The sequence below is a fragment of the Drosophila tropicalis genome, unplaced genomic scaffold (genome assembly GCF_018151085.1).
Source record: "Drosophila tropicalis isolate 14030-0801.00 unplaced genomic scaffold, ASM1815108v1 contig_593, whole genome shotgun sequence".
NCBI lineage: Eukaryota > Metazoa > Arthropoda > Insecta > Diptera > Drosophilidae > Drosophila > Drosophila tropicalis.
The window spans coordinates 5,700,199-5,726,819 of record NW_027173070.1 but is presented as its reverse complement, the minus strand read 5'-3'; the positions used below and the strand labels follow the sequence as shown (position 1 = coordinate 5,726,819).

Here is a 26,621-nt window from a genome sequence, read left to right as displayed (position 1 = left end):
GTGTCATCTGTTTGTAATGAAGAGAAATATACGTTCCCGACCCAAAAAGAAGTATATATAGTCCTGATCAGCATGAGATGCCGAGTTGATATCTTCTTGTGGGTGGATGCGAATCAACTTGTCGTCCTGAATTGGAAAGCTACTGGACTTCTTGTTTATTTTTAAGGAAAAATATTTCAAAAGTTAAAAAATATAGAAAAATCTTTTTTACCTTTTCAGAACCGATTTAAAATGGGTCAACACAAAGTTGTGAAGTTTTGTTTGGATTAAAGGTTTTTGAAAAGTTTTTAAAATTCAGTGAAACCAATTTTATCTTTTTTGCATTTTTAAGTTTTTGTTTAATATTTAACTAAATTTGTTTAAACAAACATTTAAGGAATCAATTTTAATATTCAATACTTTACTGCCAAGTTTCGAATTGATGGTGTAGTCAGTTTAAGCCTTAAATGTATCAAGTTAACATTAATTATAATAATTTGTACAATTTGACAGCCTCTGCGTATTGACAGTTTTATGGCCACTGCATTTAAGCGCACGCGTTTTACTCCCCATGCATTGAAACATTTCAAAATCGCGCGCGGTTCTGTAAGCGGGTAGAGTAAAACGCGCGCGGTTTTGCAAGCGGGTAGAGTAAAACGCGCGCTTTTTTGTAAAAATGTTTGGCAACATTTCAGATAAACATTGTTTATAAACATTTTTTGCTCATTGAATTGAGGAGAATTTGAAATTTGACGCAGTTCACTGGGAAAAAGTATACACTACAATTGCATTCGTTTATTTTAACTGCAAGTGACAAAAAAAATAATTATAATATGATTTTTCATAAGAAAATTAAATTATAAAAAATTATACATATATTAGATACTTAAAAGTATTAGCCATTAGATATCGTTGCATTTAAATGTAGGTTTAAGAAATTGGCATTTCCACATCTGGATGCCTTTAAGACTTAATGATATTGATTTTCATTCATTTTCTTTAATGTTTTCTTAGGAAAATTTTCCTATTCTTCTATTGACTAAGATCAAATATTTTTCATATCCTTAAAACTTTAGAACGTAATGTTTTACGCTGATTCAGAATATTGATAGATCATTAAGAACAGGATTTTCATGTATAGCGAGAATTAGCTTGATTTAATTGGATTTCAAATTGTTTAAAGACAAAGTTTATATCCTTCAGTCGGAAACCTTATAAGATTCAGATGCTATAATAAATTTTTTTTATTCAATTTAATGTGATAATTAATTTTACCAAGTAGATTACATTTCTTTGAAATTTATAATTTTTCTTGAACAATTTTCATGTTATTTTTGAATACAAAATGTGATGAAATATTGCATAATAGGCTTGAATCATATTTACCTCAATCTACCCCCAGTTTCTCTTGGTGTAGCTCATCTCGTTTGTTCGACTCACTTGCTTGATGTTCGACACTTTTGTTCGATGTTCGACTTGGATACAGTGAACACTCGCTATTTGAGATACCTATATATACATTTTACATAAAATAATATAAGAATGGGGAAAATATACAAAATTGCATTGATCAACTGTGTCTAGGATGAACTAATGGCTGAGGTTCCTACAGTTCGACTCAAGAAATACTTAAGGATTCGGGAAGAATTGGAAGGACTACGGATCCCTGTTTGCTAGGTGAAAATGTCCGTTATAGGGATTATTTCGTGACAATTTGGGGTTAAGGACTCGTGGGTGGCAGCCATGGAGCAGTCTATACTCCTGTGTCCTCCTGTGCTTACTTGTATTTGACCCAACAACTTATGGTGGAACTAGTTGTGCTATCGTTCCCCATTCGGATTCGTATGTATTCGCTGTTCGTGTTGTGTTTTTTCCTCTTCAGTTGCTATTGGAATTTCAACGAGTAAGGTGCGTTCCGTGCGGGTCTCTCTCTCTATATAAAAATAGGCTAAGGCGGCAAACAAAAAAAAAAAAAGAAGGGAAAAAAAGAATTGTATCTTTTTTTGTTGTTCTTGAAAAGCAACCGCTGAAGTAAATGCGTGTTCTGTGTGTGTGTGTGTGTGCGTGTGCGTGTTGTGCGGGTGTGATTCTCTCTCTCTCTATAAGTGAGCGGCCAATGAAAATTGGCAACAAAACGCCACTTCAAATATTTAAATCAAAAATCACAAAACAAAACAAAAAACAAAAAGTTATGAGATACTTTCAATTGCCTTCAATTGAGAGTCAATAAGAGCAGCAGCAAAACGAAACAGCTGACATTACATGTGGACAAATGAATGCATGAATCGCTGATGATATTTGTCCGGATGTCAAGACATGTCAAGTTTATGTCTATTGATCTTAACCCAGAAACGTGGCAAAAGCAAACACAATCAAAACCAGTTAAACCAAACTACCGAAATCTCCCTCGCTAAAAGTGTGTGTTTGTGTGTGTGTGTGCGTTTGAGTGTGTGTGTGCTATCAACCGTCACGGAAATCGCATTTAGCCCTGACCTCCAAAATAATCCAAAATAAAAATATATGTTTTAAAATTTCCTCTTCTATTTTGTTTTGTTTTAGTTAATTTTACTGTAATTTGTAAAATTCATTGAGACGTCTACTCGATATAAACTTCCCCCGACCCCCATTCGACCCCCAAAACCTCGTCCACGCCGATCGAAAGCGGAAAAAACAGTGCATTATTTTTACTCCAGAAATAATTGGCAACGGTTTTTCGTTTTAAATAAATAAAAGAAAAAGCTTTTCACTCAAATAAATTTCCAAACCACGTAGCTCTAGAGAAACACACACCAAAAAATTTCGAAAAATTTCTTTACCAATATTGGCTTAGTCTAGTCTTTTGATCAATTTGTTAACGTGGCCTTTAATTTCTTACACCAACAAACAAAACAAAACAAAAAAAAAAACAATAAATTGATTAGAGTGCAGTGTGAGTAGAGAAAAAATATATAAAGTAGAAACACAAATTTATTCACATTTAATTTCTGTATTGATTTCACTCAACCAACCACGAAAAACAAAAACCACACACAAAATTTGGCCAAAAACAAAACAAAAACAAAAACACACCAAAATTTATCACCTGCATCCAAATTATAATATATATAAAATATATATTTTCTGTTGCCTTTTTGTCACTAACCCATCAAATGAAAAGCTAAAAGCAGTTGGCCTGTTGAAAAATTTCTTGTTAATAATGCAATTTATTTTTACTTCCCCACACAATCCACAAATTCCCTTTCTCTCTCTCTCTCTCTCGGTCGCTCGCTCTGTCTCTCTCGGTCGGCGAAACAAATGTGAACACGTAAACATATATATATATATATATCTGCATATCTGTGGTACATCCTGCCAACAACAACGACAACAACTGCGACAACGAATTGCGCCTTGGTAAGTTAAATCAACCCCCTTTTTGGATTTGGGTTTTTGGGTGGTGGGGGATAATCAACTCTCACCCCTCGCCCTTTAATGGGTTGGGCACTCATTTTGGGTGTGTGTGTGTTTGTGTGTTCTTCAGGTCGGTTTTGAACTATAAATGATGTTCCACATTATAAATTTGCGTCTAGGGCGTACAATGATCGTCTATGCGATAAACTAGGACTCTGCCCTACATAACACACATATACATATGTACATATGTATATCCATGTAACGCACCCTGAAACAGTGATGGCATTTTAGCTCATGTTTTCTTCTAGACACATTGGGTGGCAAAGTGGGTGGGAGTGTGGTTCAGGGGTGGATTTCGAAATGCAGAAGCTCTGAGCTCAAGTTCCTTGTGGGGTTTCAGGGGGAATAGTGAAGATCTGCTTTTCCCTAACTTTAGCCCTGGATAATTTCTTTATTCACCAAATGTAGATCTTAGTTAATTAATTTAGATGTTTCATAATTAAAATTTGTGAAGCTTGAAAATTTCTATTTCCCCTTCTCAAAGTCTATCCCCGGGCTAAACTTATAAACTTGAGCTAAGCATCTAACAGATGGCTAAGTCAGAGGTGGAGTCGGGGTTCGTATTTTAGGTAGGGCGAATGGAAATTAGTCTTCGCACGCCAGAAGAGACACCACAAGCTCATACCAAAATGAAATCAGGCATTTGGTGAGAATAATTGCTCTTTTTTTTTGTAAAATCTCGGTTCCGGGGGTTAAAAAGTTGTTTACTTTCAACCTCCGAGTAAAAACTTTAACTTGCTTCAGGTCCCAAAACTCTTTGAAATGATTACGAATAGTTCATCAAAATCCTCATAGGATCAATGAGTATTAATAGACTTTGAAATGGAATCACTACTGACCAAGTTTTTCACAGCTTGTTGACTTGAAGGGCCACCAATAAAGTCATTAAATATCGTTCCTCTATCAATTTAATCAAAAGTTTTTACAACCCTCTGGGAATGAGTAATAAAGATTTCAAATTCAGAACCATAATTCATTATAGAACGACTTGTTGTTATGGACATTTTAAATTAAGAACTTTAATTTATTGAGGAACTAAATGTTAAAGTGACTAAGGAAAACAGACAATTGTAGATCTTTCATACTCTACAAAGTTTAAGAGTTACATACATATGACTCTCTGAATAAGTATTTTCTTATGCAATAACTGGGAACTTTATTTCTTCATGTAGTTACTTGGCTCTTAAAAATGATTCGAAAACGTCAATCTGGCTCTAGTCAGTAGCCTTATTATCAAGTTTGTCCGTTATAGGAGGAAAAGTATTAACTGCTTCTTTTACAGTTTCCATCATTATGGTCTTGCTATATAGACATGATTGATTATAATAAACTTCAATACCCAATCATATATATAAGAGAATTTCAGAAGTACAAATGTATGTTCAAATATATAAATGGGTATGTCCAAATAGATATACCTAGACAACTCTCTTTATACAGCTAAAAAGTAGAGTTTCATTTGCATATCAATAAACAATTTTAATGAATTAGAGTCCTAAATGTTTCGTAAGTCGAAAATAAGTCATTGAACTTGTTCGAAATGCAAAATCAAAACTGGTTCTCATGAAAATTTTAGAAATTTTTAAAACAAATACTTAAAACCTTAATATATATTTGAAATATTAAACCTCAAATAAGTCTCTCTAGATTATCAGCACTAATAACGCAGAAATTAGGGCACATCCTCCCCCCTCCTGCTTTCCACGTTCTCATTTTCCCACCTTACAAAAGAATGAAAAGTGTGTCACAGGCATTTTGGGTTATTTGAGTTTTCACTGAAATTTTGCCCCAAAAATAAAAACAAAATCAAAGCAAATGCATTTCCCTAACTGCTCTTCGCTTCCCTCGTGGCCTCCCCCCGCTCTTTCTCTTTAGTGTTCGCTTTCCTTGCACTGCGGGTGGGCCAAAAGAGCTTTTATCCTTAACTTAAGCTTTGGGCCAACTGAGATTTTTTGTAAACAACCTAAAAAAAAAGAAATGGCTAAAAATTTAATGGGAACTTTTTTTTGGGTTTGTTTTTAAATGAGAGGGAAGAGAGAAGGAAAGATTTTCGCTCGCATGTTAAAGTTCACACGCCTTAAAGTTGTTCTCAATTATGCATAGACATACTTATATGTATAGCATATGTCGGTTGTCCCTGACAACATGCTTGTGGTTTTGTGGCCTGGTCAAAACATTTAGCCAAAGTTCAAACACCTTTTCAAAGGTTAACACACACGAAGAAAAGATGTTAATAACTACAGCAGCCTTTAAAACAAAAACGAAAACTAAAAATCAATAAATAGCAAAAACAAAGAAGGTCCATAGTACTACTACATACTCCCTACCCACTCACTCTCGTATTCCAATTTACATTTGATAATCAATAGAAAACCAAACAGACAGACAGACAGACAGGCAAAATTTTCTTGTTTAGACAAGCTTTAATCAATAATTGGGCCTGGCCCTGGTTGTATCTACATACATGACTACAACGACGACTAGAAACAAGTTTCAGGGCTTTGGAGGGGCGGGTAGGGGTACGGTTGGCACAAAGTCGAAAGGTTTCGAGAGTTTGTACAGTCTGAACTTTGCTTCCCTTCGCCTAGCTCTATGATAGATGTTTGCGTGTCACTGGCCATCTTTCTGGCAGTGTAATTGCACATGGACAACCGTGCGTATGCGTAATATCATTAGAGATATAATCTGAGTAATAAGCATACGTGCTGTAGAACACATGAGCCCCTAAATTCTCTCCGCCCACTCGTCATCATTCATCGCATTTCATCCGCTCATCAAAAACAAATGTTCCTTGAACTTTTTTTCGCTGGCATTCTAATCAATATTGTACTTTCAAATGATTAAATTTAAGCTGCAATTCTATTTCGGTTTTATGGCTCCTCGCTAAAGTCTTAACAAAGCAAGCGACTTATATCATGTGTCATCTAGTTAATCAAAGAGTTGGTAACGACTACTAGTTACCCTTCAAAGCGTTAAACCTTATTTCTGTTTGTTTAAATTTAATTTGAAAAATTTCATTGCAATCCATTTTAGTTACTTATTTATTTAAATGCTGTTCTAAATGAACTGAACCTCTTTAAAAAGAGAAAAAATGTTTAATATTATGAAAACTGTTTTGTGTACTGCAAAATGGCGAACCATTGCCCCTTAAAGTATGCTATTTGCTGTCTAAATATTCATTGTTTTCCACAAGTTTACAACTTTTCGTTTGCCTTTTAACTTATAAAGTCTAGATAAACAATGTTTGTTTTGAAGTTTGATGAAATTCTTGGAATATTTTTTACATATCTTAAGGAGCAAGTTTCCTTCTTTTTACAGGCCTAAAATTGTTACATCTTATATTCCTTTATGAACCCCACTAGCATCTCAATGTTCGAGCTTTTCAAACAAATTTCAAACTTGTTAAACTTCTTTTTTGATGAATGAAGCACATTTCTGCGTAAGGATAAGTAAGGACACCCTTTAACACTAAATTCAAACGGAAAATTTCATATTTTTTTAAAGGATCTACGAAAGTAAACGAAATCGCTGGTTAAATCTTGGAGATCCTTGGCTTACCTCTGCATGAGTTATGGGGCCTTAAGAGAATGAGAAAAGCCATTTACTTGCCTTTCTTGTACTCCGAATCCCAAAATTTTTGTAGTTCTCTTATCTGACTTGAATGTTGTTTAAAGTCAACAAACTTATGGCCTGTGAACTTTTTTGCTTACATTTTGATTGGTATTTTTTGTAATGCATTTATGACCCTTTCGCGTTAGCGTTTCCTTGATGTTCCAGACTCTCTAACATCGTTTTTCTGCATCCTGGCCTTTAAACGTCCTTCCGCTAGCTTTTCCGCTTTACCAGCAAACTGGAATCTATTTAAATCTGAGTTGGCCTTGTCAATTTGACTTTATTACCAGGCAAGAAATGTGCTAGGTGGCCTTACCCACCTTTGCTTACCCTCAAAACAAACGGCGCCTCTATAGTCTACCCCATAAGCCTATCTGCTTCGAGGTAAGCCCAAGCCAAGCCCCAAAAATAAATAAAATAAATCAGAAAACAAAAAATAGACAAAATTCTAGTTGACTTTTTCGATGACGATGCCTTATCAAAATACTATAAAATATTATAGACACAACATGACAGAGAGGTATGCAGATGACATCAGCAGGTGACTTCAAAAGTCATAATTTGACATATTTTATTGACCAGCAAATAAAGAGAGGGAGAGGAAACCCGTCATTCACTCGCTCTCTCTCTATATCTAACCATCTATCGCTGTCGATTTCTTCTTTGTTCCGCTAATCGAAATCGTTGGCAATTTGTATTCATTAACAGCAATTAACAATTAAAAGCGATAAAATGAAATATTCTACTCCCACAAAACGATAAGATAATAGACAGAAGGTGGCCGAAACTCTATAGAATATATTCTTGAATGAATAACAAAATAAAAAAAAAAAAAACTGAGACAATGATTAAATCATGTCAATTGTGATTAAATATGGATTATGTCTAATGTTTGATGTCTCTGATTGTGTGATTAACCTTCATGGAAAGTGGCTCGCGGTTTCCCTTCGATTCTATACGGTTTCACATTACTTAATTTCTATTTATAAATTATAAATCATTTTATTCATTCTCATTTTTTGCGATTAGCATTTTGCATTCGAGTTTAATGTGGTAGAGAGGAAATTGTTTTGGCTTATATTTACATGTTTGGCATGTTTCGTTTCGGTTATTTGGAGATATGCCCAAGGTGAGGAAGCAGTTTGAGGGGGGGCTTGTGGGGATGCCACCATGTCATGCTTCATTGCAGTTCGCACTCGGTAGTTCTGATCGAGCGTGTCTCATTATTGAATTGCGATCGCTCAAATGACGCAATGTGGCTAAATAATTATTATTAAATTTAACTTGGCTTTGTCTTTAATCATTGGGCTTATTATGAGGATTTAGTAATAACATCAATTAGGTTTCTAACAAATAGGGAAGCTTAATTATGTGAATGAATCAAAAACTCATTCATTAATTACAACTTGTTCATAACTGGTTAGTTTAGTTTAGTATATATGAATCAATATGGAAAATATCTTGTTTAAAACTTATGTAAAATCCAATTTTGTATTTAAACTTTGAGTTTTATTTATAGTCGGTTCTTAGGTATAAATGTTAACATTAATAGACTAAAGACTAGACAATGTGATTGTTTAGTAAGTCCTACAAACCACTTAGACCCAGAATCTTATCAAATACAGTAGAATTCGGTTATAATGTTTGTTCGGTTATAGCGACAAAAGTTCGATGAATGATTGGTTGGTCCCAATACAAACTTACATAAAGGGGTCTCCGGTTAGTACGTCTTCCAGATATAACGACGAAAATCTTCGATCACTTGAGCGTCGTGATAATCGGATGCTACTGGAATTAAACTGTAATCAAATCAAAAACATAAGATTTTAAATGCATTTGCATTAGTTGTAATTCCCAACCAGTTTGAGCTTTAAAGAAATGCCATGATCAGTGCAATACAGAAGTTCTTTAACAAAGACTTGATGATTATGACATAGCTTAAAGGTCCTTAAAATTGCTTCGCAGACATTTAATACTGTCTTTGAAATTACGTTCTACAGAAGATGCTGGAGATGGAGCTGGATCTCGAGTCGGCTTAATGCCAAATTTGATAGAAAGAGCATTTTCTTTTAGTGATCTTATTTGTTTAAGGAAACAATAACAAAGAGTAGATTGCCAAATTCATTTTGTTTAGTTTAATATAAAATACAGAAATTCTAAAATTCTTTTTTTCTCAATAACTACAATGTATTTTCTAGCATTTCCAATGCTTGTTAATTGAAGCGTTTATCACTTTAACGGTTAGAGGTTGTTTGCAAATTGCATATAGAAAAAATGTTTACTTTAGCCATAAAACAAAATATTAATTTTTATACTCATAAACAGGGCTGTAAAGAAAAAATGTTGGCGCAGAAAATAAAGTTTTGAAATCAGGAATATTTTGTATTGTTTTCGTGATTTCGAACTCCTTTGACGACTCTGCATCCGAAATAAAAAATAACATTATACCCACCTCTAATCTACTGCCTTTGATAGACAAATCCTAAATTCAAACTATTTCTTTTGCAGAATTAGTTGATTAAATTTCTGAAAATATCCCATTCAATCTGGAAGGTTGAAAATCACAATGGAAACCCACAAACAATAGTTTGATATACTAAAACAAAAATTAAACAACCTCGAGTTTGTCGCTGGCTTGAAAGACAGAGATTAATTTGCATTGCATGTATTAATTTTATTTTGGATTTTATTTAATACATATATGTATAAAATGGATGTCATCAAAATTTACTGTTTATGTATGTATTATCCATCTATTAGTTGTATACATGAAAAGATATACCTATGTATATATGAACATTTTTAGTCATCTGCATGCGGTCATAAAAGTGACCTGTTAAGGCATTCAGTTTCCATTGAATTCATGGTTTTTGTGTTGTTGTCTTTGTCTGGATTATACCTTATCAATATGAAAGTTATTTAATCTGGAAGATAAGTTTTATGTGATAAAGATTGTATCGTTAATTACAGGTTTATCAATGGTGTGACGTCCTGTGGGAGCTTTCTTCTTAAACGTCTTAGTCATCATGGAAATATCTTCTTCGAGCCAGAAAAATAACTCTAAGGGTCTTGTTTTAAGACATTTGTATAAGTTTGCACTGAAAACAACTGGCATGGGACCGTAGAGTGGCATCCATATGGGTTTCTTAAAGGTCTTATAGCAGTTATCAACAGGCCATAGATGTTTTTTTGAAATTTCCTTAAATTGTATTTTTAAAGAAAACTATATATCTATGAATATATAGATTTTAGGAGGTGATTTTAAGTTTAAGAGGGGGCTCTTCATATCCCACATGAAGCTTATTTTAGGAGCTTTGTATTAATTTCAAACCCTCTTTTTCCATAACGTTTTACATAGTTTTCGCAGGGTCTTAAGTAAAATTGTTTCTTGGAGTGGAATTTTCCTTTGTTTTGACACCTAGTCCGCTCCTGAATTCATCTAGTCTCTTACTGAGTTTGCTTGATTAGCGTAAATAATGTTTAAGCCAAATCTCCGCTTCTGAATTCAATTAGTCTATGACTAAGTTTGTTTGACTTGCATAGGTCATTCAAAATATATAGAAGTAAAGTAATGTTTAGGCAGAATCTCTACGATAGGAAAGAATTACATTAGGCCCGTAGGTAAGTACATGGTATACATCAAGTTAATATCATGAATTGTGGTCTTGATTGCATTTTGGGGTCATTAAACTTGAAACTGGCCTATTGTGACCTTAGAAAGAGGTAGTAATTAAAACGGAAGTACCATGTACTTAACAAGATACCGAACTGAAACCTGTTGCTCGGTTCTCAAGAGGGCCAATTAAAAAATATGTATACACTGTACATACATATGTATATGAAATAGATGCCGTTAGTTTTACTCTTACCCTTTGACATTGAGCCAACAATTACCTCAGCGTTTGCTAACCAACTTTGCATGTGAGTTAGGAAAATTGTGGAAAAAAAAAATGTGAAAAACTGTGAATTTAATTAACATGTTGCAACGGGGGACAGCGCGGGCAACAGCTGAGAGCAGAATGAACTAACCTTTTGTTCTATATTAAAACACATGTAGCCACAGCAGGGCGTGGCATATTCATCCCAAATTGGCAGCGGCCCCAAAAACAAAACAAGAATAAAACACAACGACATTTTTGTTGTTCTATTGTTGCCACTTTTCTATTTCTCTTGATGTGTTTTCTTTATTTCGTTTTGTTCCTTGCAAATGGTTTTCAAAAATAAAATATCCACAAGTACTTGTTGCTGCTCGGCCATTAGAAATGTGTATGCATATGTATGTGTGTTGGTGAAGGGGTCAATAGACGTGAGGTGCGGATTCAATTTAAGATTCTTGGTAATTTAGCTAGGAACAAGTTGAAAGTCAACAGAGCAGAAATTGCAAAAGACTTGGTGGCGTTTTGGGATCGTAAAAACAAAAGAAATGTGGGCAAAAAAGCCAAAGAGGAAAATGTGAAAAGTATGCGAGAAAACAAAGAGAAACAAAAACAGCAACAATTCTTTTTGATATAAAACAGAAAAATTCTATGTAAATGTCTGTACGATCTTGGCTTTCTTGGCCTGAACATTAAAAACATTTTCTGTATTTCTCTCTTTTGTTATTCATTTCGATATTAACTGCAACAAGTGCCAAGAAAAGGGAAACACAGATAAAGCAAAAGAGGGAAACCCAAATGAAAATGACAAATAAGAAAAGGGGAGAGAAAATGTGAGAAAATGCGAACAAATTGGAGGGGGACAAGAAGCATAATGCTTGGAATATAACAATATATCTATAAATAATGAAGAGAACCCCCTCCGATCTCCGATACCTCTCCACCACCTCTTATTTGGCCTGCCTTACGTCATTTTCTGTGTGCAACTTGCCCCAAAAATCGATGACGTCAAAATGATGTGGCCCCAGACAAACTCTGTGAGTCGACGCAGAGAGTCCCTCCCGAGTTGCACATACAGATTCTATTTGGAATACCCTGCATTTAATGTTTATAGTGTAAAGGTATATCAAATAGGCATACGCATTTTATGGTATGTATATACATACTCCTGATTGGCATCAGATATCATTAGGATCTTGGAAACTATAAGAGCTACAGCTATGAAATTTGGGATGGGATTCAATCTAGTATGCAGGAAGACTCAGAGTGTCTTAAATTAGCAACACGTCCTGTGTCATTTATATATTCTCCAGATCCGCATCAGCTATAACTAAGATGGAGACTATAAGAACTAGAGCTATTATAGTTGGAAGGTTAAACTGTGTTCCATTTTTCTTCCTTCCTCGAAAAACTTCATTTTGATACTCCACTACAAAGTGGACTGCCTTTATAATGGACTCTTTCTGGTTTCATTTAAGATAGGCATAGGCTTGAAATATTTAATAGGCCAAATTCTAAGAACCATATCTAAAAGTCTACCAAATTTCATAAAAATAGTCTTTAAATTAAGTGAGTTATAGGTAGGAGAAAGTTAATATTGGAAACCTTTCCACTTACTGCTGGGTATATGCAAGTCGAGGCATTAAACTCACTTACTTCAGCTCATTATCTGAGCACAATTCTCACCCATTAACAAAAGAGAGCAAGATCTTCTTGGATACATTTTGTGTTCAGTTTCATTTCGGTTCTGTTTTCGAAACGTTTCGATTTAGTTTCTTTCCCCCAAACGATTTCTTTTTCTTAGTTTCTTTCTCTTTTATTTATTTCGCACTAAAGTTATTAAATGAATTTTAAACGAATTTACTAAAAAACACATATATAAATTTAAATGTTTAACTAAATTACAATTATTTTGCCATTTATCAGTGAGTGAAGTGAATGAAGGTTTTGAAAAACTTTTTTGATGAAAAAAATTTTCATAATTTTTGCTAGAGAAAATTTGCTATAAATAGAATTGGGGGGGGCTACACTTACACATAGAAGAAAATATATATAGATATATGTATATATATCGGAAGATCTCTCTACCTATCTCTCTCAGTTTGTCTAATAATCGACTCTCTTTTTGACTTTTTGCAGCATTCAACAAAAAATAAATCAAAATAATGACGATTCCTTGCTGGAATTTGATTTCTATCTGTTAATGAATGGATAATGGATTTAGCAGATCAAATCGATGACTATATCTGTTCATTTGAGGGACTTGGTGACTTAACAATGGACTCTTTAGCCATGTTTATATTTTTATGGGCCGTTTTGGCCCTATTCTCAGTATGGCTATGCAAACTGCTGTACTCAAAGTATCTCAACAAGAAGCCAGCCAGTGCAGCAAATAGTCGTCAGAGTAGTGTGGCTCCGGGTGGCTTAAGCACTGGATCAGGCTCAGCCACGGGCAAGCCAGAGAAACGTTTATCCGAGCCACGTGATTTGATGGCCACCAAGACAAAAGTGGATGATCTAGCTAAACCTCTTGTGGGTGGCATTTCAACTGGCAGAGGTCGCTCCTCCGCCTCACCAGGAGGAATTGGAGGTGGTGGAGGAGGTGGAGGCGCCACCGCTGGGCCACGTCGTCGTGTGGTACGTCAAAGTTCAACAGGACCAGAGAATCGCAAGACACGCTATGTGCCACCACCTTCAAATGTTGTGGGACCCGAAACGGTGAGTAGGAATTTTAATTTTCGTATAGGGTGAACTAATCTCTCTCTCTCTTTCTTTCCTAGAGCTCTGTTACCTGGACAAGTCAGGTATTTCGCTGGCTTTACAGCGATCTAGTCATTGTGAACGAATTACTTATGTCCTGGGTGATAGCCATCAACGATTCGCTACGCAAATCTGTGGAGGAGGTAAGTCTGCTCAAGTCTTCTCAAGCCCCTGATGATGACATCATCTGTTTCACCTATCTTATGTGATGTCATTTCGTACATTGAACTTTGTTCTTCAACTTGAAATCGATTTAGGCTTCTCCATGTTCTCTCTCTCATGTTTCCCCCATATGGCAGGCAGGCATTCTCTCAAGCGAAACGCGTTTTCAGCTTTTGTTTTATCTTTATTGCCTTTTTCGCACAAAGTAAGTTGCGCGAGTCGTAGGCCAAGGTCAGCACTCGTCATGTTAGTCACTTATACGAATATTTCTTGCCTTCTATTTATAAATGACAAAGTCGCGTTTTATATTCCCCCCCCAAAAAAAGTAATCAAAAACAAAACAAAAAAATCAAAAGCAAGAATTGAGCTCACACATGAAACACTTTAGGCTTACGTAATGTGTTCATGATGTAAGTAAAAAAAGAGTCATTTGGTAGACAGAGGTTTTATTGTTTCAACTTTTCTTTTCTTAAAGATAGCTATAAATGTTAAGATTTAGGAAGAACCAAAAGAAGTACTTACTTAAATAGCAATAGTATAAGGGGAAAAGAAGAAGACTTTATTCCTTCTCATGCTTTGAAAATTTTGTTAAAATAATTTATTCGCAATTTCTAATTCTAATTAAATTGTATTTTGATAAGGAAATTGTTGTTTAAGAAGACTCAATTACTTATTCAATTACTTATCCAAACAGGTGAAACAAACCACTACCAGAACACTTTTTTCTCATTTTTTTAACTACTATTTTCCAAAAATTAATTAGAATATTCAATTACTTAAATCAAAAAAGAAGTTATATTTTAAAAAAATTCTAAAAGTTTTAAGCGGTGGCGACTTTTGGGCGTGGAAATAGAGTGAAAAACCCCTGAGTTCTTGTTTTTTACATGTTGTTTAACTTATATAGTTCACTTGTGATTCCCAACTAGTTTACGCCGGACTCAATTGATGACCTAGGGACTAGAAGATGACTTATTGTTAGAGGACAAAAAAAAATTAGTCGATGAATTCATCAAAAGTTTCAATTTTTTACACAATGAACTGAGTGAACAGAGTAACACTTGTAATTCCCAACTAGTTTAAACGGCAAACAAGTTTCACGTCATTGAGAAATTAGAGAACGTGAGATGATGCATTATGATGCTAGACCTGCAAAGCTTAAACCAGATCACTTTCATATTTGTATAAACTTTATTTCGAAATCTACAAACCGACTGACTTTTGTCACCTGTTAAGTGGGTCACATTAGGTGAAAGAAGTTATGGCATACGACCTGTGAAAAAAGTGACCCAAAGACCCATTGACAATTAGCTTTAAGCCACAATAAAACCTTTAAAAAGTGGAAGTAATAACTTCAAACTGTATAAAAACACAATGGAAACCAACTTAATAAATAACTGGTTAACTTTTTAACATAAAGTAGAGATTCAGGTTAAACTGTTGACCAGAAAGAAGTCATTTTTAAATAGGTCCTCTTAGCTTTTTGATTGGGTAAGTCCTCTATTTTTGATTAATATCCTTTCTTTTCTTAATTTTTCGCCATCAGCACGGTGTGGCCGTTGAAGTGGTACGAGTCCTGCCCGATAGTCCAGCACCAGGATTGAATAATATTTTCTGCAACTGCGATGAGAATAATCCCTCCGAAATGGTAAGTAAATTACCCCACTCATCTGACTCATCCTACAATGACTACAATGTTTGTTTCGCTTGGCAGTTGATTACTTTCGATTGCGATGCCATGCCAGTGCTGCAGGTGAAGACCTTTCGCCAGAAATCGGGCAAGGTGGAGACATCGCATTATAAGGTCACTGTGTCGCGTTTTCGTGCACGCATGGCCATACCAATAAGCTATAACACCCTCAAGGGTGAGATGCGTGTGGAGGGCTATCCAGATGTAAGTAAGCTACATATATAGACGATGTGCAAACTGATTGATTGGGTTCTTTGTTTCGTAGGTGCGCATTGCCATGAATAGTGTGGGAGCCATTAAGGCCATGGATCAGGATGAACAACAATTGCAGACAGTGATTAGTGAAATTTTGACTACGGCTCTGCGTGACACTGTCTATCCGGTGGACTTTTCCATATATTCCACATGCCCGCGGGCTGAAGTTGAACCATTGGAATTGCCTGTAATCTATCCCGTCCATTATGATTCGCTGGCGGTGAGAGCATTGAGAAGACTAGAAGAATCGATTGCTCGTTTCGTTTGTGTTTCCCCTATTTGACTGTCTTTTTTTGAGTTCACTTCTCAGTCATCTTACAACAACAACAAACAACAACACTTCTCATTGTTCTCACGCGTGGCCATTTCTCTTATACTCTTATTCCTCTGTAACTTTTTCTCTTTGTGTTTATGAAATTCGCCTTCACTTCGTTTCCTCAGACAGTTTCCGTTTCCGTTTTGCGTTTCACTCATTTTCAATTACAAACAAAAGTAACAAAAAGTTCACTCTTTTTATTTTCAGGGCAATCAATACTTTCAATACTATTATAATTTCTGAAATACACTTTTGTCTTACATTCTTTGTTACAATAGAGAAAAAAAAAACATAAAAGTTCCTAAAAATATGCAATAATAAAAGGCGAATTTCATAACTTACTCTCTTTTCGACCCCCCGCTCCATTTCTAATAATGTTTAGTACTCACATTGACCCCCAAATTCCATTACACAGCACAACATGGAACAACATCATCTCTCTGGATTCCGTGACTCTCAGCACATGTCCGCCTCAAGTCGCCGTCTGTTGGTCAAGATTGTCAAGGGCGAAGGCCTCAAGGACGCCCATGAACCGTATGTGGTTATAGAAATGGATGAACCAGCCCAGAAGAATCAAACAGGCACTCAGCGTGGCACTCGGCCTTATTGGGATGAGCATTTCCTATTGTGAGTTCTGAATTAGAAACTGAATACATTGCCCTTCTTACTGTCATTTTTTTTCTATCCCACAGCGAACTCTCCCCCCAAAGTGCTGAAATACTTTTCGAAGTCTACGACCATCCAGTGATTGCATCTGATCCACCCAAGTTCCTAGGTCTTGGCCTGGTTGGCATTGATGAGTTGGCCGTGGGACCGGCTTCCACACAATTGCTTCAACTTCAACCGAGACCATACGAAACCCAGCCAGTGTCTGGGGCAATAACAGTTGATTTTGTCTTCATCGAAGGAGCCGAGATTCCTGTAAGTCAACGTCCTCAGCGTCTCAAGGAGGCTTTGCGTCTCAGCACGCCAGCTATCAATGAGCATATACGCAATGGAGCCGATTTGGCTGATGCGGCGGTTCGTGCCTTGCAAGATGGTGCTCTATCCTCCTCGGTGAATGGTGGCCAGCCCAGTAAGAGTACACTGATCATTCACAGTGTCCAGCGGGTAAGTTTAACTAACTAGTATGATCATCTATTTAAACCGTCCGACTAAAGAGAAATTGTATTAAAACTAGCAGAACATTCCTCAAAAATGCAAACCGTCTGACAAAACTCCTTATTTTTGGAGGTTAATATGATCATTGTGTTTCTCAAGAGAAATGATTCGAAAGTTTATCACGCCAAATTATGTATAAATTTTTCCTTACGACCAAGTATTCGAATGTAAATCACTTAAAGAAAAAAATAGGAGTTTTTTGGGGTGTTCTGAAAAATATCTCACACACAATTTCTTTTAGTTTTGCAGAGCAAAAGTGCTGCTTTATCATTAGAACATTTCCTTTTTTTTTAATTCCCTCAAAACCATTTTTATTTTCTTCTTTTCCCTCCCACCATCTTCTTCTTTCGTTCTTTTCGTTACTGTTCCTGATCCCGCACAGAATTCGAGCAATCCAAATGCATTTAAGGTAAATCATTCTACAAATTTAATGCTTCTGTCTAAACGAGTTTATTCTGAGTTTCTCTTTTGAGTTATGCCGTCATCTAATCCTTGTCGACTTTATACACACTTTGAGTCTAAAAACTAATATAGAAAAAATACAAATTGTTTATTATTGAATTCTTTTGCCTAACCATTGTGCGCTTCTCTAACCTGATCTGCCCTGCCCCGCCTCCGTTTGCCTGAAAAAATGTCAGGTTGAGGTTAACAAAGATGGCCAAATCGAGGTGCTGGAGTCACCCACAGCTCTGGACCAGGCTGTGGCTCAGGCCTTTGAGCGGGCTGCCCAAGAGGCAGCTTCGTCCAAGCCGCACGAGCAAATCGAAAACGATATCCAAAAGGAACAGGTGGCTACTCCAGCAACGGCAACGACCAATGAAACAGGTAACCACGAGGACAGCACAACCGACGAGGTGAGTTTGAGTTTTGAGCATGGCATGTGAAGTTCAAGTTTCTCATTAGTTAAGTCTATTAAATGTTAGAATGGGATACTCATGCTTCTCCTACCAACCACTCTTTTAGTTTGGCCAACCGAATGCCGCCTCCTCGCCCAATGGCAGTGGCTATCACAATAATTACAGTCTCAATGGTAGCAGTCAATTGACTGGAACTGGAACTGGACCTGGCCTGGGTTATGGCAACGGTGCATACTCCTCCAATACGAATAGCCTGCCAAGGAATGGTGGAGCCGGAGCCTATCAACCAGATCCAGCCATTCTCGAGGACGATCGCGGACGTAGCAAAAAACGTAATTTCTTTGGCACCCTCAAGAAGCGACTTAGTCGCTCCAAGACACGTACCCTATCGGCCGATCAGCCCAATAACAATCATCAAAAACTTTCACAAACAACAACAACAATCGGACTCACCAATTCCAGAACAGCCACCGGAACCCTCAATGGTGAATCTTCCCGTTCATTATCTGTCGATCGTGCCACATTGTCTAAAAGCAATTCACTTGGTAATTACCCGTCTAAACACACATGTCACAAAAGCGTTCACAATGCGATCACCAAAAGGAACTGCCAACCAATCAACCAACAATTGCTGCTGCTATTGCATATCTAATCCCCCGGCTTATGATCAACATAAACACACACACTTTACACACGCACACACACACACACACCCTACAGGCACTTTGAACCAGGATTTGCTTTTGTATTCTTATCTTGCATGATGAACTTCCCCCCCAAAAGTAGAGCAACTCAGGTTATCCCTTACAATTTAATATGTGAATTACTGTCATCTAAATCTAAATCTTCTTATTAAATTGCTATAAATTGTTAGTTATACTAATTGAAGAAGGAATATTTGAGAGAGAAGTTCCAGTTATTAGCGACTACTTTTTAAGTTTGCTAAGGTTGTAAATATTTTGTCTTTGAGAAGAGGGATTCTTCCAAATTTGTTTCTTTAAGAGACTGACACCCTATGATTAATATCGCTTAGTACCTACATAAATAGCCATTCGGTTAGTTAAAGTTTAAGTAAAAGGTTATTGAACAAGTTTCTTTCTTAAGAAAGTGCTAAAGGCTGTTAGAAACCAACTTCATTTGTTTCATAATCCATATATAAGCGATTGTGAACGACATGAAGTTGGAACAATCGCAACATTCTTAGTTTTTAAAGCAAACTTGTCATAATGAAAGCAAACTATAATTAGTGGTGGTTCTTAGTGTTTATTTTAGTAGAGAAAATCGTTTATTTGGAAAGGAAGAAATCAATCTTAAAGATAGATTATTTACCCCTTAGTTAGATGATTGTTTTTCATACCTAAAGTGATAGATATAGTCCTGTGATCTGATATATGAATAGCTTTCTATTTTTCGATCTAAAACAAAAGTAGACCTTTTTTTTAAACAATCATCACTCTTATGCACTTCTTTAACTTGATAGTATTAACCACTACATTGCATGCTGTATATCTATATACATATATATTCATATTCATTAAAAGATTTTATGTCATTTGTCTCTATCCTGTGTTCTATGTTCTATCTTTCTTCTTCACATCTTTTTCTCTTTCTCTTCCTCTCCATATGCGAACTGAAACCTTATATCAAATAAAATCTGTATGTATACCATGGTTCCGTCCCACACACACACACACACACACACACAACCACACTTACACCTACAACACACACACACACCTACAATTACACACGCACAACAAATGATAACTGATAATAATAATGATAATTTTTGTATAAATCATTTATTAATTGATTTAATATTTTTTTTTCTTTCACACTTTTCTTTCTTTCTTTTAATGATGTCTTTCTTTCGTTTTGTTTTTTTTTTTATTTTTTGGACTTATGCTTTTCTTAATGGTTTTCATTTTTGGGGTATATGGTGCTTATGAAAATACTCTATGTATATCTTCTCAATATGAACACACTATAACCAAATAAAACCACAATCAATACCGATACCAAAACGAACCGTACAGGACCCCGCATGGGCATAGGCACCACCATCGATCATCACTCAAGACGCTCTTCAATTTCAGAATCATCGGCCATCTCAGGTTTCTCATCGGCCAGTAATAAGACCTATGTGCATGAAGCATCCACTTTGGTCCTGGAAACCATTGAGAATGGTGTGAAACGGTAAGTCTACGGGAAAGCTCGAGCTGACCGAGCTATTTCTCATATATGATATCCGTTTTATTTTTTTATTGGCAGACACTTTATTGTGCCTTTGGCCATTGCCCAGAGACCGCGTTGGCGTCGCAAAGGCACCAAATTGCATATCTACAACGATCATACCTTCATTGCCAAGCATTTGAGCGGGTAAGTAACTTATTAAGTTAGTTAGTTTCTTAATTTTGAAACATTTTTTCATAACACTATTGTAGAAGCGGCTTGCAATGTTCGATCTGCATGAAGTCCATACCACGCCGTCCAGGCAAACAGGGTTACGAGTGTCGTGATTGTCAATTGATTTGTCACAAGCAATGTCATATACGGGCACCACAGTCCTGTCCCAATCCCACAGTGCTCTCCATGGAACTGTAAGTACTTTTCGAAAATCATATAATCTCAATTATTTGCCCAAAACAAGCTTTATATTTAGTTGTATCCTCCCATTTTAATTTCTTATGGTAGATGGGCCTCCTAACTAATTTATGGTTTTTATTTTATTCTCTTTTCACACACACACACGCACACACACACACACAATAAACCCACCAAAATGTAACTTCCTGCCACAAAAAGAACCTCATTTCCGGTACTCACAGAGAGAGATATGAATTTAGTTAACTAAAAAGCCAAGCAGAAAACCAAAAAGAGAAAAAAAAATTAATAAATTATAAATATCTATGCAGTTTTTTTTTTTTTTATAGTTGCTTTAAATCGATGTATATATACAGATATATACATATATTTGAATTGGCATCAGAATTACATGAAAAATTGAATATATTTCGCTTCGCCTGCAGCAAATTTTGCACCCAATTTTGCCTTTGCTTTTTCGCCTAGACTTTGGATATACATATATATATATTTTTTTACTCTAACATTTAATCCATTTTCTTCTATATCATCATATTCTAACCATCAAAACGAAAACATCGGAACAATTCTGCAATAAATCTATATATACAAATATAGGATGCCTAATGAAATATAAAAGAAGTAAGAGAACTAAAAAGTGTAATTTTGATGCCAATAACAAGAAAGAAACTAAGCCTAGAGTTCAACATACAGCAGAGGGAAAGATCTCCCAGGGAATATATATATATACATATATATATATATATTTTTTTTTTGGTTTGTTTATTTCGGTTTTGGTTGATTTTGGAACAATTTTCTAAAAATAATAGAAAAGTTTTTGGTAAGCTTTCCCCCTTTTCTGCATGGAGTTCTACTGTGTTGTGTACCCCAAAAACAAAAAAAAAACATTGATTAACACTCTAGCTAAAATTCAGCATGATATATTAAAGAAAAGTTTCTAGACAATTTAACACACGCAAAGAAAAACAAATTTTGGCTTTGAGTTTGATATTTCTTTTATATATTGTTTTGATACATTTATCAACTATTTATTATTAACTGTATATCTAATATTTGTTTATTTTCCATCTATATCCTAGAACGAAACTTAACTCAGCTGCAGCGGATCGAAGCATACGAAAATTGTAAAGGAAACAGAAAGAACAGCAAAGAAATCTCCTCATCTAATCCCAAAATCGAAATATTTACATTTACAAGAAGTTTTAATGTTAAGAAAACATACCACAACAACAAACACAAACATAACAATTTGACAACATACTCGTTTATTTATTTAAACACAAGTGCAATAATTTAATTTTAAATTGTCCATTTATTTACCTCTCTTTAATTTTATTATATTTTTGTTTCTCTGTGTCTTGTATACCTTTTTGATATTTTGATAATGATAATTGTAAAAACCAAAAAAAAAAAAAAAGCGAATGTTGAATTTGTTTTGAATAAACAATTTATTTGGTACAAGTGAATGGGAAAATTAAATGATTTTTCAATCGGAGGATAACACCTTTTAAGAGAAGACCAAGAGAAACTGTTTGAAAAAAGCCCGCACACTTATTAGCTCAATATATCGCTTACAATCGATAATGCTGTTGCTCACTAACAAGTCGAAAAAAAAAATCGATAACTTACAGTGCTGTAAAATGCGGTGTGTTCGAGCTCGACTCTTTTGTTCGATGTTTGACACAATGGCGCAAGTTCGAGGTGGTTGCAAGGAGTTCGATGTTGTTTCGGGCAACAGTGATGTCATTTTTTGTTAGGCCAAAACAGCTATATTAGCTTTATAGCTACAAATACTCTCGTGTTAAGTCTGTGGGATCTTTTCTCAGCCAATCCTCAAGCTCTTTTGCCTGCAGCCACACATCTCGCACTTTTTGCTTATAAATTTTTTTGGGCATCGCATTTTTAATTTACATGTTTCACATTTCGATCTTCAAATGCGACTCACCAAATTTCCCGCAAGCGCATTTCCAAAACAGCCAGATCTGGCAGAAAAAAAGCTGAAGTGACATCAGTGTCGTGGACCGCGTAAGTCGAACAACATCGAACAAAAAGTGAGGGAGGCAACGAAAATCAAGTGCGAAACGAAAACAAAAAACAAAAAAGTTAAAAGTGTTATAAAATTCAAATATATATTTAAATAATAATATTGAAAAAAGCGAAAACAATATTGTGAAATCGCCAACGCTGCAGCCGTCGCAGTGGAGCGACGTGAGAGTGAGGGAGATAACAAAATAGAGATAAATGTGTGGAAGAAGAAGCAGAAGCAACAGCGAAAGAAGATCTTAAATATAAAGATAAATTCTTGCGTGCCCCTCTCTCTTTGAGTGTGTGTGTGTGTGTGTGTGAAGGTATGTGAAAGTGTGAGTGTGTGTGTGTGAATAGCTTTTTTGTTTAAACAATCTTGGCCATGTTTCAAGGTGCATGCGGATGTCGACGCCATTTACCATGCAACCGGTATAGACTCTCTCACACTCTGCCTCTCTCTCACTCCCTTGAAATACCCTCGCACAGAATAATCACACACACAGACGCATACCAACGCAGTTATTTAGCTGCGCAAGCTACTACTTTTTTTTGCGCCACTGATTATATGGGCTCCTCCCCGCCCCTTTCCCTTGTTGTAGTGGCTGCTGTCTGACTATTTATAAATACGAATTGCGATAAAGGCGTAATTGCAACAACAACAGCAACAACAATTGCAGCTTTAATCAAGCAACAACTAAAAACACAGAAAGGCAACTGTTTTCATCCCATTGTCTGCATAAGTGCCAGTATGTGTGTGTGAGTGTGTAAGAGAGAGGCAAAAGATGTTCCCATATGCATAATATTTGTCCACACAGTGGGCCTCAATCTATTTGCCAACTAATGTAATTGAAATTGCTTGCACAAAAAGCATAAATTCCATTTAGTTGACTTTTTTCTTTTAAACTACAGTTGAAAGGGCACCACACTTTCTCTTTTCAAATGCCAAAGAAGTCTAATGATAATTCTAGCACTAACAATTTAGTTTGAGTCACTGTAAAGATAGCAATCCTGCCCACACCTTTCTTACTCTCTCTCTCTTACGTTTGTCCATCTGTTGCGCTCCCACTCTCTCTCCCGCTTACTCTCTCTCGTTCTTTCAACTTTCTATTGTTGCTCCACCTGTTGACAACAATTAATTCTGTTGTTAAATAATTTTTGTGTTTTTTTAGATCAAAGAAAGAAAAAATAACAAAAATTCGAAAAGTAAAAATCAAAACCCGCGCCTGCCTGTGCCTGCCTGTCTGTGTGCGTGCGTGTGTGTCCAAGTATTTGTGTATGTGTGTGTATGTACGTAAGCGTGCGGCGCCAATTAAAAAACAAACAAACTCAAAAGAAAATATTAAAAACCCAAAAAAAAGCTAAAGACGTGTGATTCAACCAGAGGAGGGGCCAAGCCAGCCAAGTTAACCATTAAAATGTCGGATTCGCATTATCAGGTGAGAAAAGAACAAAAAAAAAATGTAAACAGTTATTTCTAACTCACGACCACCTGTTGCCCATTCGATCCTTGTAAAGGGCCACTTAATGCGCTTGGTCAATAATAATAATAGTTGGTAATAATACTAAATAGAAATACAACTGCAAATGACATCACTTTAATTTGTTTGTTACACATTTTGTTGCGTGTTTGTGTTGTTTTTTTTTTTTTTTTTGCCGACCTCCCACTAGTGCGTGCCTAGTCTGACGTCTGTCAATTGCTTTAAGTGACTCTCTCGCCTCTCCACCCTCCTTCTGAATTCTCAGTCTTTATGTTGGCATAATAAACAAGAACTTTGTTTTATTAGCTAGTAAAGACCATTTGCATACCCCTTAGAGGGCAGATCAGGGCTGGATTTAAGGAATATAAGTCTTGGAAATCAAATATTAAACAGCTTTTAATATGTTTATATACTCAGTTGCGATTGGGAAAGCATTGCTCATTTTGCCCAACAAGTTTAATTGATCCCGCACTGGCTAGTCATTTGCCCAACTATTAAATTCAAGGCTAATACTACTTAGTTCTAAATCAACCAATTAAAATGCAGAAGGCCATTTTGCTAGAGCAAAAACTCTTTACAGCAAACGTTGCCAAATTTGTGTCCACCCAAAAGGCCCAATAGACATGTCCTTTAAATATATTTAATAGCCCAAAGAAGATGTCTTTTAAACAGATTTTCAGTCGAAATAATCGCACGAGAGTCTTAAAACATTCTTGATTTAAATTAAAGTCAACTCATCTCTCTCTTTCTTCCGATTCCCAGGGTATTTGTGTGCACAGAGGGCAAAGAATTAACTGTGCATAAAGTTTTATAAATAGCCAACATTTTGCAAAAAGATGGGACAAAAATGGACTACTTATACTTGCAATTACCCCTTTGAATGACGCAAAGTGTTTGTGAAGAGAAAGAGGGGCAGACAGTTCAACTCAGACGCCCTAGTCTTATCGCCTAGAGAGTTGCTTATCAACTACATGCCAACTGGGCTACCGTCTGCAGTTGAATCTTTAAATGCATCACGTAGTCAGTCAGTCAGTCGGACAGGGGTTTGGGTGGTTTTGGTTCATCCCTCTCTCATTCTCTCATTCATGACTCAAAGAATAAAGTGAATTACACAGAATAATTGTAGAAAATGGCATCCAAAAGATGCCGCCGACGCTTCAAATGAGATGGGATGGTATAAAGATGAAGATACTTTTATTTTTTTCCCCTCCTCTACATGCACCTGAGTTGGTCTCGGCTTAACCGGTTTAGCACAGAATGGAACAGAACAGGGTCAGCCAGTTTTGCATCACAATTTTAACCCTTTGCTGGCCCTAATCCAATATATTGTATTTACAATAATGTTTAAGAACATCAACGATGCTTCAGAACTCGAATCGTGGGTTGTTGTACTAAATTTCTTTTATAATTACCATAATTGAATATATTTGCTGCCCTAAATGTCAGAGCACTGAGAGACATAGATCTCAGTTTTTACGATAAATATACTTTTAAATTACTTAATAGACTTACTAAGATACCTGTAAAGACATTTTGAACAAAGTCAGAGTACAACAATTTCTGATTTTCAAGGGAATTCATTCGCAATGATGAAGCTTTAATTTCTAGTTTTAAATTTGATCAAACATTTTAGACATTTAAATTTTTTTTTTTAACTTAATTTATTGTATAGATTTTGCAGTTAGCGTAACTAACTAAAGATCGAAATGGACAAAAAGTTAAATATTTAAGCCCCCTCATTTGCTGTATGCCAACATCTTGGCCACTGACAGCCTGTCAGAGAGTTGGACAAACAAATGGGTGGCGGCGGCATCAGTAGGAGAAGCAGATTGGAGAGGACCCATCTACATTTCACATTTGTTTATCTTTTGTGGGGATCCTTACAGGTTGACCATTGGCAAACAATTTAGTTATACTTGTCTTGACTATCGCAATGTCTATTGGAATAGGTTGTATACATACATATGAACATAAACATATCTATGTATCAATTAAAAGGGTATTTAGCTGTTTGTTGCGGTCTGTCTTTGGTTTATGATTTCCGTGCGACCCTGAGCCAAAGTTGCATTTAATTAAATTCAATTGTATCTTATTAAATTGTTGTGTTGTTGTATACTTTGTTGATCAAAATCGTGAGGATCAAAATGATGATGACGATTATGAGACTGATAAAAAAGCCAGTTCGTTCTCTGTTATCACACACAGACACGTGATTTGTTTATGAAAATGTCGCCTGTTTAGCTTAGATTATTATTATTTTGTTTATGTATCTGCGCTTTAGAAAATTCTTAGTACATAATGCAGAGAGATGAGATTTTGACATTTAAAAAGAAAATCCAAAGTATAGTCTGAATGAATCTAAAGCTCACTTGTTCGTTCAGAACAAAGAACAATAAC

General features: G+C 35.7%; 2 protein-coding genes across 29 annotated transcripts in view; both read left to right on the top strand.

The window, feature by feature from the left end:
• Positions 1-1,853: 1,853 nt before the first annotated feature.
• LOC137576137 (uncharacterized) lies at positions 1,854-22,187 on the top strand. 25 transcript variants are annotated; one of them, XM_068289037.1, is made up of 16 exons: positions 1,854-1,887; positions 2,539-2,908; positions 13,147-13,637; positions 13,700-13,822; positions 15,385-15,486; positions 15,553-15,732; positions 15,794-16,003; positions 16,515-16,726; positions 16,792-17,209; positions 17,643-17,669; positions 17,899-18,114; positions 18,224-18,662; positions 20,154-20,313; positions 20,389-20,496; positions 20,562-20,717; positions 21,801-22,187. In XM_068289037.1, exons 3-16 carry the CDS (start codon positions 13,197-13,199, stop codon positions 21,847-21,849), a joined length of 2,841 nt encoding a protein of 946 aa, XP_068145138.1. In that variant the 5' UTR covers positions 1,854-1,887; positions 2,539-2,908; positions 13,147-13,196; the 3' UTR covers positions 21,850-22,187. The 25 variants fall into 25 exon arrangements, 24 of the variants coding, with proteins under 24 accessions (XP_068145138.1, XP_068145140.1, XP_068145153.1 ...); XR_011032271.1 differs by lacking the exons at positions 1,854-1,887; positions 2,539-2,908 and adding exons at positions 12,698-12,844; positions 21,319-21,541 and having other exon boundaries at positions 13,059-13,637; XM_068289031.1 differs by lacking the exons at positions 1,854-1,887; positions 2,539-2,908 and adding exons at positions 12,698-12,844; positions 21,319-21,342 and having other exon boundaries at positions 13,059-13,637.
• Positions 22,188-22,731: 544 nt separating this feature from the next.
• The window catches only part of Pkn (serine/threonine-protein kinase N), a 38,575-nt gene continuing 34,685 nt past the window's right edge, over positions 22,732-26,621 (top strand). Inside the window, exons 1-2 of one of the 4 annotated variants that reach the window (XM_068291843.1) lie at positions 22,732-22,795; positions 23,916-24,182. In XM_068291843.1, coding sequence (XP_068147944.1) covers positions 24,162-24,182 — 21 coding nt within the window. In that variant the 5' untranslated portion in view covers positions 22,732-22,795; positions 23,916-24,161. The other 3 variants (XM_068291845.1, XM_068291844.1, XM_068291846.1) reach the window with 3 other exon arrangements.

Bases quoted from the DNA above. Each gene is read 5' to 3' on its own strand.
- LOC137576137 (XM_068289028.1), top strand. From the start codon at position 13,134: ATGGATTTAGCAGATCAAATCGATGACTATATCTGTTCATTTGAGGGA. The intron at 13,823-15,384 runs GTAAGTCTGCTC...TTTCGCCATCAG, and splicing joins TACGCAAATCTGTGGAGGAG to CACGGTGTGGCCGTTGAAGT. The intron at 17,210-17,642 runs GTAAGTTTAACT...GATCCCGCACAG, and splicing joins TCATTCACAGTGTCCAGCGG to AATTCGAGCAATCCAAATGC.